We start from the raw sequence: 14937 nt of genomic DNA, 5'->3' as shown, positions 1-14937 counted from the left end.
TCAAAACAGTATTAAAAATCACTCAAGGACCATAGCAGTGGAGAGTAAAGATAATGTCCGTGACTTGTTGATTAAAGTAGCTGAATGGAGGTCTGAAGAGTGGGGAGAGGGTATCTCAAAGAGATAGCATGAATGTCAACAGAAGAGGAACAACCAAATGAACAAATTTTTAACTCCTCACATCACCAATTTTACTTTAACATCTCCCCTAACTTTTACTGATAATCTTGGCCCTGAAGGTGCAATTGACCTCAGTAGTGAGAAAAAAGTGAGTTTCATTATCCTACAAAAAATCAGGGTTGTAAACAGCTATTGAAAACATAAAATCATTAATTTGAATATAAATGAATCACTGATAAATAATGTCTATATGTGAAAGGCAACCACTTTGAATTATTCATAGTAATTTTCATCTATAGAAGACGCTATCTATACCCTTATATCTGTAAGGGTGTCAAAAGAGGTTTTAGTTAAATTGTGGTTAAACATCCAATGTGATATTACTATTCCACATTCGTTTTGAGAGAAAAAAAAATCATCATCTGCAAATGTAAAGATATTCAGAGAATAAAATTATCTTATTACATTTTATTTTTTGCAATAATGTAGTTAGGGCCATGATGATGAACTAAATTGGCGACAGTTTGGATATTTGTTCCCTCCAAATCTCATGTTGAAATGTGATCCCCAATGTTGAAGGTGGGGCCTAGTGGGGAGGCTTGGTGCTTTCCCCATGGTAAAAAGTGAGTTCTCACTCACTCTATTTGTTCACATGAGAGCTGGTTTAAAGAGCCAGGCACTACGGCTCCTCCTCCTGGCTTCTTCTCTCGCTATAATAGATGCCTGCTCTCCCTGAGCCTTCCACCATTACTCTAAATGTTGTGAGGGCTCACGAGAACCAGATCTGGCACCACACTTCTTGTGCAGTCTGCAGACCCCTGAGACAAAATAAACCTCTTTTCTTTATAAATTATCCAGCCTCTGGTATTCCTTTACAGCAAAGCAAAATGAGCTAATGCAATTGGTATGGTCCAATGGATGTATAATGTGAGCTACAAATCCAAGAAATATATGTAGTTTAAAATTTTCTAGGAGCCACATTCAGAGAAATAAGAATAATCAAGTCAAATTGGCTCTAATAATATATTTAATTAAAATACATGCATCTAAAATGTTATTTCAATATGCAATGCATATAAAAATTACTGGTAAGATATCTTCCAGTCTTTTTTTAATACCAAATTTCAAATTGGACTTGCCACATTTCAAGAGTTCAGTAGCCAAATGAGGAGCAACAGAACTCTTACACTGGTCTGGATGAAGAAAAAATTTAATTTAATACTATATACTGAATTATTGCTCAAATCATTAAGCTTATAATTTATTCTGATATGGATCTGTGTGCATGTGCATATGTGAATATGCAAGTGTCACTGAATGCAGTTAAGACAATATATTACTTAATGCGTTTATAAGTAAAGTGTTATCTCAACCAATTTGCAAAATTTAGAATACAATTGGTTTAATAATTTGACATCTTTATAGGACTTCACATAATGGTACAATCCACTGTCAAAAATAATGTTTGAGTAGCTGCCCACTGGTTATTTTTCTCAACTGCAAATTCAAAATTATCTAGAGGCAGCTCTTTAGCACAATAAATGCCAAAGGTAAAATGTACATGTCCTGATATAGACACAGCAGCATCACTTTGAATTCCAGAGTAGAAAATAACCTATTACTAGTCTTTGTTAAAAAATTATTTGAATAATTATTGTAAGTATTTAATTCTTTGAGAACAAGGAAGGGGGATAGAAAGTAAGGATGAAAATGGGAGAACAAGGAAAAGAATGAATAAAAGGCAGACTAGAAAAAAAAAGCAGATACTTTTTTGATGAATTACATATACATTTGCAATTTGAAATAAAATTTAAGTAACCAAATGTATACATTTGTAATTTAAGATTAAAATTTGATGGTCAAAAATGATCTCATCTGAGAGGACTGTTAGAGCAGAAGGAAACAATTATTTAAACATTAAATTATTAAAAGTAGGTTAAAGTATAACAAAGATTAGTGTAAAGTTTTAATGTTTAAAATGAGGTTGATACACCCGTAACTTTAAATGCTATGTAAAAACAAGCCAAAATGAAAAATATAAATGCCCTAATGTTTATAATCCTAGGACTGAAAAATAGGGCCAGGTTTCTAATCACATCTTATTCAAACACTTTTCTGATATTTTAGAAAACTTCTGTGATGGAAGACATTATACATTTAGATAACACATTAAAATGTGTAAAAGGATCGGTTTGGTTGATTTCAACAGTGTAGGCAAAAAGCAACCAAAATAAATAATTTTACAACTATTAAAAATCACATTTCCAATGCCTGTTAGGCCATACATTAGTTTAGAGAACTCTAGGTGATTCAAATGCCCATGTCTTTGGTTTATATATGAAACTAGAGATTTAGAATTTCAAAAATATTCACTATTAAAAACATGATGTATGAGAGAGGACACAAACAGACGGAAAAACATTCAATGCTTATGGCTAGGAAGAATCAATATTATGAAAATAGCCATACTACCCAAAGTAATTTATAGATTCAATGTTATCCCCATCAAGGTACCAATGACCTTTTTTACAGAACTGGAAAAAAAAACACTTTAAACTTCATATGGAACCAAGAGAGTGCCCACATAGCCAAGACAATCCTAAGCAAAAAGAACAAAGCTGGAGGCATCATGTTACCTGATTTCAAACTATACTACAAGGCTACAGTAATCAAAACAGCATGGTACTGGTACCAAAACAGAGATCTAGACCAATGGAACAGAACAGAGGCCTCGGAGGCAACACAAAACATCTACAACCATCTGATCTTTGACAAACCCAGCAAAAACAAGCAATGGTGAAAGGATTCCCTGTTTAATAAATGGTGTTGGGAAAACTGGCTAGCTATGTGCAGAAAGTAGAAGCTGGACCCCTTCCTGATACCATACACTAAAATAAACCCCAAATGGAATAAAGATTTAAACATAAGACCTAACACCAGAAAAACCCTGGAAGAAAACCTAGGCAAAACCATTCAGGACATAGGCATAGGCAAAGACTTCATGACTAAAATACCAAAAGCAATGGCAACAAAAGCCAAAATAGACAAATGAGATCTAATTAAACTCCAAAGCTTCTGTACAGCAAAAGAACAATATTAGAGTGAACCAGCAACCAACAGAATGGGAAAAAGTGTTTGCAATCTACCCATATGACAAAGGGCTAATATCCAGAATCTACAAAGAACTAAAACAGATTTACAAGAAAAAAACAAACCCATTCAAAAGTGTGCAAAGGATATGAACAGACACTTTTCAAAAGAAGATATATACGAAGCCAATAAACATATGAAAAAATGCTCATCATCACTGGTCATTAGAGAAATGCAAATCAAAACCACATTGAGATACCATCTCTCACCAGTTAGAATGGCGATCATTAAAAAATCTGGAGACAATAGATGCTGGAGAGAATGTGGAGAAATAGGAACACTTTTACACTGTTGGTAGGAGTGTAAATTAGTTCAACCATTGTGGAAGACAGTGTGGTGATTCCTCAAGGATCTAGAAATAGAAATTCCATTTGACTTTGCAATCCCATTTCTGGGTATATATCCAAAGGATTATAAATCATTCTATTATAAATACACATGCACACATATGTTCATTGTGGCACTGTTTACAATAACAAAGACCTGGAACCAACCCAAATGTCCATCGATGATAGACTGGACAAGGAAAATGTGGCACATATACACCATGGAATACTATGCAGCCATAAAAAATGATGAGCACATGTCCTTTGTAGGAACGTGGATGAATCTGGAAACCATCATTCTCAGCAAACTTACACAAGAGCAGAAAATCAACCACCACATGTTCTCACTCATAGGCAGGTGTTGAATAATAAGAACACATGGACACAGGGAGGGGAGCATCACACGCTGGGGTCTGTTGGGGGTGGCTGGGGAGGGACAGTAGTGGGTGGGGAGGTTGGGTAGGGATAACATGGGGAGAAATGCCAGATATAGTTGCCGGGGGGAAGGAGGCAGCAAACCACCTTGCCATGTATGTACCTATGCTACAGTCCTGCATGATCTGCACATGTACCCCAGAACCTAAAGCACAATTAAAAAATAACATGATGTACGACATTGTCAATTAAAAAATTAAAATATGGAATTTGTAGCTAAGCAAGGGACAGCTGATATCTTGATATTACCAGCATTTTTGAAAGTTGTAACTTTTTTTTCTTGGCTATCCCTCATCCCCTGCCAAATAAACTACAATTAATATGAGTAATTGATTATAATAATACACTGTGCATTAGCACTGAGCTCTTATTTGATGGCAAATTTCACCATTATATATTTTTAACTTAGTATTTATTATTATGTTTTTGCAGTATATTGCATTTGCTCCTAAACTTGTTTACTGATTTTTAAAAATATCATTATGATAGCAATCGTCATGCTGACACTAATAAAGTGAAAGGTACGATATTCCATAATGGATGATAAAAGTGGCTGCCCCTCTGAAAGTTAGAAAATCTCTTCCACTTCCATTAAAATAACTTTAGTATTTATTTAATGCAAAGGAAAAATTGTGAAGTCATTAATGATTTAGAAAAATGTCAAAGTAATATGGATGACTTCTTTCCCCAAAATATGCTAGAAACTACCCATTTATTTTTGTATTAAAATTCCTCAAACTGTCAAAAAGATATTGTTAGTTTATCAACTATAGACTGCTAATTGTATAGTATTAATGAGCATAGAATATAAATCTAAATAAAATTTAGGAACAAGATATAATTAATGAAATAAAATCTCACAAGTATTTAATTAAATATTATTTAACTCCTTATTCCTTTGAGTAAACAAAACTACATTAAGTGATTTACTATTTTTGTAACCATAATAATTGAAGAAAAAAACTTAGTATAAATTTATATTTTATGTAGTTATCTTAGGTATAAGGTATCTTATTATTATTTCAAGAAAGTATAGTGGTTTGAAATATAAAAAAGAATAGTATAACCTTTCCAACAGTCAAATTCCTCATTACTAACCTTGACATTATTTTATTAATAATACAAAGAAATAAATGCCTACCTTGGAAAATTCAAAAATATATATTTTGTGTAAATATAATGTAAAATTAGACATTTTTGTAGAGTAAATTTTGGGGTAAATTTACCCAAGTAAATTATGTATGTTCTAGATCTGACCATACAATACAGTAGCTACTAGATTTAAATTTTAAATGGCCACATTTAAAATTTAAATTAGTTAAAATTTAAAAAACACGTACACTATCAATTTCTCAGTAATACTAACCCATTTCAAGAGTTTAATAGTCACATGTACCTACCATATTGGAGAGATCAGTTTATTGGAGAGTGCTGTCCCAGATTATTATTGACTACTAAATGTGTAGATAATTTCTGATGATGGTAACACATGGAAAGGTTTATCTGCTTTAAAGCCGGGATTACTAAAAACTAAATATCCAAAATAGAAAAAAAAGGAAAGGAGAAAATAATGGGCATGAGACCTATGCACCTTTCCCTAATTTTATGTAAAATTGAGCACAACTCAGGACTAAAATGAAGCTGAAAATTAAGCAAAAGGGAAATGGAAAAATAATAGTGTTATCAAATTAGTTTTAGTCCAAAATAGAAATGAATAAAAAGCTAAATAAAAATCTGATGAATTATTGGGGAATAAAGTGAGGGCCAAAGAAGATGAAAGTTAATATTTCCTTCAAGGTCCATAAACTACCAAACAAGCAAAAATTACTATTCACTTGTGCCAACAGATGTTAAATAAAAATAGATTATTTCAGTGATGCCTCATCGACTTCTGGTTCACATGACAGATCATCATCATTTCTTGGCATCAATATCCCTGTGGTTATCTCCACTTTCCCTACATTCAATTTTCTTCTTTTTGCTACACATTGGAATTCACGTTTAAAATATAAAGATGCTAGTGTTAATATTACACATGTAGTTGACTCCTCTGTCAAAGGCTGACTAGCATTTTGCCCAACAATTTCCCTCTCTCACTATCTCTCTTATCTCTCTCTCTTTTTCTCAAGTACAACCAGACAAGCTGGAAAAAATATAAAAATGAAATACCTTTTGAATACATCAGAAAACTGAAGGCAGTAGCACTTGACGCATCAAAACTCCAAAGAGAAAAATATAGAGGGACATAAGCCTGATTATCTTACTACTTTTCCTCTTGCTAACTGGCAACAGTAATTGAAGAGCTGAGAAACTGAGCAAAAACTATGTGGCTGATGGACAGGCGTGAAACTAAATAGTAAATTCAGTCATAATAATTTCTTGGGAAAGGAAAATTGAAGTTCAAAATTCACAATGGAAAAAAGGTGACATAAAACACGCATACATTCAGTTGACATACCTGAAGAGGTATACCTAATAATGCAGGTTAACTGGAAAGAAACCAACCCTTTCAACTATTAGAGTCGAGCTTCAAATCAGCTTCATTCTTAATTGAATAGAATGATCCTCTCTTAAGATAACTGCCTGTCAGAATCTTTGAATTTTTAGGTTTGTTCAACAACACTTTTCAATATCTTTTATCCACCATATTACAGAAAAGATACTCTGAGCATTTCTAAATTCAAGAAATACTAAATAAAAAAGTATAAGTTTTTCTAACCAATGAATATAATTTACTTTCCTTTAGAGGTATCGTGTCCTCAAATTTGCTCAGCAATAATGTCATCCTTCTAACTGGCTTTCCTGCTTTCTACATTGTTAGGGGACTTAAAATCATTCCATATTTGGGCACATTCATATTTATGTAGCTTCAGACTTACCTGTGTAAACTTGAGTCATACATACACAAATACGATAGCAACCATTTCTCCATTATCAGCTGCAATTTGCTTTCGCAATGTAATAAAAACTTCCTTCTAAACTGAAATTTGTATTCTACGCACCAGAAGTATAAAAATAAACTCAAACAACCCTTGTTGCTTTAAAATATAGGAAATAGATAGAGGTAATACTTTTCTAACTTATATCAATTTTAACTGTCTGTTAGGGCAATTTTGTCAAAAGTTCAATTTAAGTCCAGTATCACCTTATTAATTTTCCGATTGAAAATGTGGTGAAAGTGGGATTTTGAAGTTCCATATTGTATTGCTATTTCTCCTTTCATGTTCATTAATATTTGCTTTATATATTTAGCTGCTCCAATATTGGGTGTATACATATTTAGACTGGTTGAGTTATCTTAATGAATGACCCCTTTATCATTAAAGAAAGACCTTCTGTGTCTCTTGTGACAACTTTTGATTTGAAGTCTATTTTACCAGATGTAAGAATAGCCACTCCTGCTCTCTTATGGATACCATTTACATGGACTTTCCCCTTCCATCTTTTCAATTTCAGCCTGTGTCTGTCCTTAAGTCTTGTCGCTTCAGTCGATCTTGTTTAATTCATTCAGCTGCTATGTGATTTTGGTTGGAGAATAAAATCCTTCTACAGTCAAAGTTACTACTGATAAATAAGAACTTACTATGGCAATTTTATTTCTCTTCTAGTTATTTGGTAGCTTATTTGTTCCTTTTTTCCTCTCCTGTCTACTTTTGTTATTTGATAATTTCTGTAGTGCTAAGCTTTGATTCCTTTCACTTTATCATTTGTGTATCTGCTGTAGATTTTTGTTTCGTGGTTGCCATGAGGTTTACATAAAATATCTTGTAGCCAGTAAAGGCTCCGGCTGCTTGCCGCTTGTAGAAAGAAGCCAAAATCACAAGAACAAAGTATGATAGATAAAAAGAGAAGATATTTAATTATCTGTGCTAGCAAGAGGAACAGTGAGTGGAATTCTTCCAAAATAATTTCCACTCTTTCCCTTGCTAGCATGGATAATAAAGTCTCCTCTCTTTTTATCACACCTCACTCTTGTTATTTTGTCTTCTTTCTACAAGAAGTGAGCAGCTGGACCCTTTGCTAGTTACAATTTTTGGTGGCCTGTATGGGGAGAGAATTCTGCAGGTGTCTGTTCTGTGTCAGCATTCATGTCCTGGGGCTTCTAAGAAAATATATGATCAGATAAGTGAGCATGATGTGCATTTAACAAGCATTTAGGTGGATAAATGTACATAAGGCGTAGGAGGATAAAGTGGGAAAGGGTGAGGGAATGGAGGTTCACAGCACATTCTAGAAAATGTGTGTGTGGCTTCTCTCAATGCTATATCCGGAGACTGGGGAGAAAAGAGGAAAGAAAGAAAGGGAAAAAAGGTTTTAAAGACAGTTTGAAGCTAAGCTGTTTGGTTACAATAATATACACTTTTAAGCTGATAAAAACTTAACTTCTGTTGCATACGAAATCTCTAGATTTTTATGCTCCTCCTGATACACAATTTGTGTTTTATGTCAAATTTGCATCTTTTTATATTGTGTGCTTCTAACCAACATATTGGCTATTTATTTATTTTGGCTTTTAACCTTCATACTGGGGCATGTATGATTTATAAACCATCATTACCTCTAGAAGAAAGTTTTACACTTTCACATGTATTCATGTTAGATAAGCATCCTTTTGTTTCTCTTTGAAGGACTTCCTTAAATATTTCTTTTAAGGCAGGTCTAATAATAATGAATTCCTTAGGCTTTTATTTGTGAAACACTTTATTTATCCTTCATCCCTGAAGGACAGCATGTCTTGGCTAGCAGTTTTGTTTTTGTTTTTCCTATTCCTTTCAGCACCAAGCCATTCTCCCCTGGCCTGCAAGGCTTCTACTGAGAAATCTGCTGGTCTACGGAAACTCCCTTATATGTAATCTGATGCTTTTCTTTGTTCTTTGTTGCTTTCATAATTGTCTGTATTTGACTTTTGAAAATTTGATTATAATGTGCCTCTTTGGAGTCTAGCTTCAAATCAGCTTCATTCTTAATTGAATAAAATGATCCTCTCTTAAGATTAACTGCCTGTCAGAATCTTTGAATTTTTAGGTTTGTTCAACACTTTTCAATATCTTTTATCAACCATATTACAGAAAAGATACTCTGAACATCTCTTTCAACTAATCTATTTTGGGATCTGTGAACTTTATGGATCCAAATATTCATCTCTCTCCCAAGACTTAGTAAGTTGTAAGTTTTTAAAAACTATTTCATTAAATAAGCCTTCAGTTTCTCTATCTCTTCCCTTCTTAAATTGCATAATGTAAATACTTCACTTAATGGTGTCCCATAAATCTCATAGGCTGTCTTTACTTTTTCCATTCTTTTTTCATTTCTTCCTGTGAATGAGTAATTTCAAAAGACTGGTTTTCAAGTTCACAGATTCTTTCTTCTGCTTTATCCAGTCTACTTATTAAAGTCCTCAACTGAATTTTTTTGGCTTGATTGAATCCTTTGTCTCCAAGATTTCTTATTCTTTTTTTATAATATCTATTTCTTTGTTGAATTTCTTATTCATAAGATCAAGAACAATTTCGATTTCATTGAATTGTCTACTTGTATTCTCTTTTGTCTCTCTTGGCTTTCTTGAGATCATTATTTTAAATTCCTTTTCAATAAATACATAAACATCTGTAAATTTGGGGGTCAGATACTGGGAAACTCTCATGTTTCTTCAGTGAAATTGTGTTTTCATGTTTCTGGTATTCCCTCATTAATGCTTGTGCATTTTCTGGTATAGTCTCCTCTTCCAAATGTCAGAGAGTGACTTTCACAGGGGAAAACTTTCACCTGATGATGGGCCTGCGGGCAACAGTTGGGCAGAGTGCAGTGGTTCTGGTACTATGTGAATGCAGTGTTGTCATCTCCATACAGCTTCTCCAGCTGAGATTAGTGTTCGTGATGACAGCAGATGCCTTCCTTAGAGGCCTGGCTGCAGGAGTTTGTGGCAGTGACATTGATTGTGTAGGCTATTATGACAAGGGCTTTAGAGATCCTACTGTCCTTGTCCTTCTAACACTTGGAAGTCTTAGCTGAAGAGACCTATGTTGATACTGGGTCTGACATGGTTTACAGGCAGTCAGTGACACTGGGATTCAGGGCATAGTATCTATTTTAATTCCCTTGGGCTACAGAAACATAAAATTAAAATACTCTGGCATTTCACTTAAACAATGTATGCCACCTTAATTCAAGCACACTGTTTGATTTGAATACACTATAAATCTTAGTTTAGGATAGTAAACTAATTGAAAGAGGTTCAATGAGATTGACATTGGCATTTGCCTTGAAGATGCAACTTGCTATAATTATCTTTGACTATACATAATATTAAACAAAAATGTAGGTCCATGGCCAGGCGTAGTGGCTCACACTTGTAATCAAGCATGTTGGGAGGCGAGGCAGGCAGATCACCTGAGGTCAAGAGTTTGAGATCAGCCTGGTCAACATGGTGAAACCCTGTCTCTACTAATAATACAAAAGTTAGCCAAGCGTGGTGACAGCCGCCTGTAATCCCAGCTACTTGGGAGGCTGAGGTAGGAGAGTCTCTTGAACCTGGGAGGCAGAGGTTGCAGTGAGCCAAGATCGTGTCACTGCACTCCAGTCTGGGAGACAGAGTAAGACTCTGTCTCAAAAAAAAAAAAAAAAAAAGTAGGTCCATAAACCAGCAGAAAAATTTCTAGACTATTCAAAGTACATTATTACAAACAAAGATAAAATATTTTTCTTCACTTTGTTTTTTCCAACTTGTATCTTAGGTTCAGGGGGCACATGTGCAGATTTGTTAAATAGGTAAGTTGTGTGTTTCAGGGTTTGGTTTACAGATTATTGAGTCACTCAGGTAATAAGCATATTACCTGATAAGTACTTTTTGATCCTGACTCTCCACGCTCTACCTTCAAGTAGTGCCTGATGTCTTTTGTTCCCTTCTTTGTGTTCATACGTCCTCAATGTTTAACTACACTTAGAAGGATAAACATGGAGAATTTGGTTTTCTGTTCCTGCATTAATTTGCTTAGGATAATAGTATCCACCTCCATCCCTATTGCTGTGAAGGCCATCAGATTTTTTATGGCTGTGTAGTATTGTAGTATTCTGTAGCATATAAGCACCAAATTTTCTTTATCTAGTCCACCACTGATGGGCATTTAGGCTGATCCTATGTCTTTGCCAAATTTCCTGGCTTCCTTAGAGGCTGAGCAGATACCAGCATCATGCTTCCTGAACAGACTGTAAAACCATAAACCAGTTAAACCTCTTTTTTTTTTAATAAATTATCCAGTCTCAGGTATTTCTTTATACAATGGGAAAATTGACTAATATAATGTCCTTTGCCCATTCCTTAATGGTTTTTGTTTGTTGAATTGTTTAAACTCCTTATAAATTCTAGAAATTACATCTTTCTCTGATATATATAGTTGGCAAATATTATCTCCCATACTCTAGGTTATGTGTTTATTCTATTGATAGTTTCTTTCACTGTCCTGAAGCTTTTTAGTTTAATTGTACTTGTCAGTTTTTGTTTTTGTTTTTGTTGTAATTGTTTTCAGAGTTTTCATCATGAAATCTTTGCCAGGCCCTATGTCCAGAATGGTATTTCCTATGCATTCTTCCAGGTTTTTTTTATAGTTTTACGTTTTATATTTAAGTATTTAATTCATGATGAGTCGATTTTTGTATATGGTGAAAGGAAAGAGTCTGGTTTTAATCTTCTGCATATGGCTAGACACTTATCCTAGCACCATTTATTGAATTGAGTCCTTTTCCAATTGCTTGTTATTGTTAACTGTCAAAGATTAGATGTTTGTAGATCTGCAACTTTATTTCTGGGTTCTCTAACCTGTTCCACTGCTCTATGCGTCTGTTTCTGTTCCAGTACTATGCCATTTTAGTTAATGTAGCCTTGTAGTATAGTTTAAAGTTGGGTAGTATAATGCCTCTGACTTTATCCTTTTTGTTTCAAATTGCTTTGGCTATTTGAACTCTTTTTTCATATAAATTTAGAATGCTTTTTTTTCTACTTCTGTGAAAAATGTCATTGGTAACTTGATAGGAATAACATTGAATCTGTAAATTGCTTTAGGCAGTAAGGCTATTTTTACATTATTGATTCTTCCTAACCATGAGCATAAAATGTCTTTCCATTAATTTGTGTCATCACTGATTTCTTTCAGTAGTGTTCTGTAATTCTAATTATAGACCTCTTTTACCTTCCTGGTTAGGTGTATTCCTAGGTATTTTATTCTCGGAATTGCTAATGTGAATAAAATTGCATTTTTTATTTGGCTCTCAGCTTGGACGTAATTGGTATATAGAAATGTTACTTATTTTTGTACACTGATTTTGTATCTTGAAACTTTGCTGAAATTATTTATCAGATCTAGGAGCCTTTGGGCAGAGACTATGGGGTTTTCTAGGTATAAAATCAGATCTGCAAAGAGTTTTACTTCCTCTTTTCCATCTGGATACTGTTTCTCATTCTTTCTCCTGACTGATTAATCTGGCAAGGACGTCCAGAACAATGTTGAATAGGAGTAGTGAGAGTAGCCATCCTTCTCTTGTTATGGTTTACAAGGCGAATCCATCCAGCTTTTGCCTGTTCTGTATAATATTGGCTGTAGATTTGTTATAATGAGTCTTACTATTTTGAGGTATGTTCCTTTGATGACTAGTTTGTTGAGGGTTTTAAAATGAAGGGATATTGATTTTTATTGAAATCATTTTTGCATCGAGATAATCATGTAGCTTTTGTTTTTAGTTATGTTTATGTGATGAATCACATTCACTGATTTGCATATGTATGTTGAACCAACCTTGCATTCCAGGAGTAAAGCCTACTTGATCACGGTGGATAAGCTTTTTTATGTGCTACTGGATTCAGTTTGCTAACATTTTGTTGAGAATTTTTGCATCTATGTTCATTAGGAATATTGACCTGAAGTTTCCTTTTCACTGCATCTCTGCCAGAGTTTAGTATCAGAATGATGCTTGCCTTATCGATTGAGTTAGGGAGGAATCCGTCCCCTTCAATTTTCTGAAATAGTTTCAGTAGGAATGGTACCAGCTTTTCTTTATATTGGTAGAATTCACCTGTGAATTCATCTGGTCCAGGGCTTTTTCTGGTTGGTAGGTTTTTATTACTAATTCAGTTTCGAGAATCCTTATTGGTGTGTTAAGTGTTTCTTGGTTCAATCTTAAGAGATTGTATGTTTTCAGAAATTTATCCATTTCTTCTAGGTTTGCTACCTTGTGTGCATAGAGGTATTTGTAATTGTCTCTGGATTTTTTACATTTCTGTGGAGTCAGTGCTAATGTCCCCTTTGTCATTTCTGATTCTGTTTATTTGAACTTCTCTCTTTTTTAAATAATCTAGCTAGTGGTCTATCAATCTTTATCCTTTAAAAACTCAACATTTGGTATTACTGATCTTTCATTTGATTTTTTTTAGCATCTCAATTTTGTTCAGTTTAGATCTAATTTGGGTGATTTCTTTTCTTCTATTTGCTTTGAGGTTGGTCTGCTCTGGTTTTCCTAGTTCCTCTAGGCATGATGTTAGGTTGTTAATTTGAGATCTTTCTAACTGTTTTGTGAGAATTTATTGCTATAAAGTTTCCGCTTAACACTACTTTAGCTATAACTCGAGATTCTGGTATGTTGTACATTTGTTTTCATTCAGTTCAAAGGATTTCTTGATTTCTACCTTAATTTCATTGTTTACCCAAAAGTCACCCAGAAGCAGATTGTTTCATTTCCATGTAATCATATGGTTTTGAGAGAGCTTGTTTATATAATCTCTATTTTGATTTCACTGTGGTCTGAGTGTCACTTGTATCTTTTTTTAATTTGTTGAGAATTGCTTTATGGCTGAGCACATGGTTGGTTTTTAGAGTATTTCCCATATGAAGATAAGAAGAATGAATTTTCTGAGTTTTCTGCTTTGTTGATTTGTTTAATACTGTCAGTGTGGCTAAAGTCTCCCACTATTATTGTGTGTTTACCTAAGTCTTTTTGTTCTTCAATTTTCAACATATTTAATTTGGACTATAATTTTCACATTTTATCTGTGTACATGAATTCAAATGTCATCCCTTCATTTAACCCATTCTTCTGTTTTCAAAAGACAGATACTAGTATATCTATATCCAACTGTCTGTGCATTTTAAGTCACAATTGGCATTTTATCTTTTAAGGAAAATATAAGGAGTGATTTTAAAAAAATATTTTGGTAATATTTGAACTGAAATTAACATGATATAATATTTTAAAATCTCTAAGCAGAGTTAAAATTCCAACTATTCCAAAATTATATTTAGACAAGTTATTCTTAATAACCCTCAGTATCTTTTGGCTCTTCCCGTAAGAGTATTGCAGTACCAGAAAAAATTGTAACATTCACTTTTTCATTTTGATTGCAGTTTCTAATGTCATTTGCCCTGTGCATCCCGACTTCACCTTGTCAGAGAGTACTGCTTCCCCAAGGCTGCCCCAGGGTCCTGTTGACGGATTGCTCTAATTGCTGTTGGTGCTGTAAACAAGGCAGCTACTCCATGCTCTGCAAGCACACGGAAATAAGCGCCAGCATCTGGTGTTCCCACAGGCTTCCCCTACAATGAGATCCATTTAAAATGTCACTGGGTAAAATGTCTCATATTTCACTGACAGTTCAATAGTTATACATTTAACACGGCAATATTAATAAAATGGGGTTTTCAAAAAATCTTAGTTTTAAAATATTTCCATATTCTGCCATAAATAAAGCAAACCAAATACCCAGGCATAAGAGAAGCTGTTTGCTCCTAAAAGCTTTCAAGTTACAATTTTTTCTTTATCAAGTTCTGAAAATTAAAGAATTGAAAATATATATCACATTCAAATTAAGAATATAAAACATTCTTGTATCTGCCAAAAAAAACTAAATGAGGTTTTTATG

The 14937-nt window shown here is 33.8% G+C and overlaps 1 protein-coding gene across 5 annotated transcripts in view; it reads right to left on the bottom strand.

Annotated features, from left to right (window-relative positions):
* Window positions 1-14937, bottom strand: part of ACSS3 (acyl-CoA synthetase short chain family member 3) — a 163566-nt gene that overhangs the window by 61786 nt on the left and 86843 nt on the right. For all 5 annotated transcript variants that reach the window (XR_013521947.1, XR_013521949.1, XR_013521948.1 and 2 more), the window contains one exon: window positions 14460-14611. Coding sequence is in view for 2 of the 5 variants with exons in the window: in XM_002752792.7 (XP_002752838.4) it covers window positions 14460-14611 (152 nt within the window). In the remaining 3 variants the exon portion in view is untranslated. The remainder of the gene's footprint in view (window positions 1-14459; window positions 14612-14937) is intronic.

Source organism: Callithrix jacchus, chromosome 9 (genome assembly GCF_049354715.1).
Source record: "Callithrix jacchus isolate 240 chromosome 9, calJac240_pri, whole genome shotgun sequence".
Classification (NCBI taxonomy): domain Eukaryota; kingdom Metazoa; phylum Chordata; class Mammalia; order Primates; family Cebidae; genus Callithrix; species Callithrix jacchus.
This window is presented reverse-complemented; position numbering and strand designations above follow the sequence as displayed.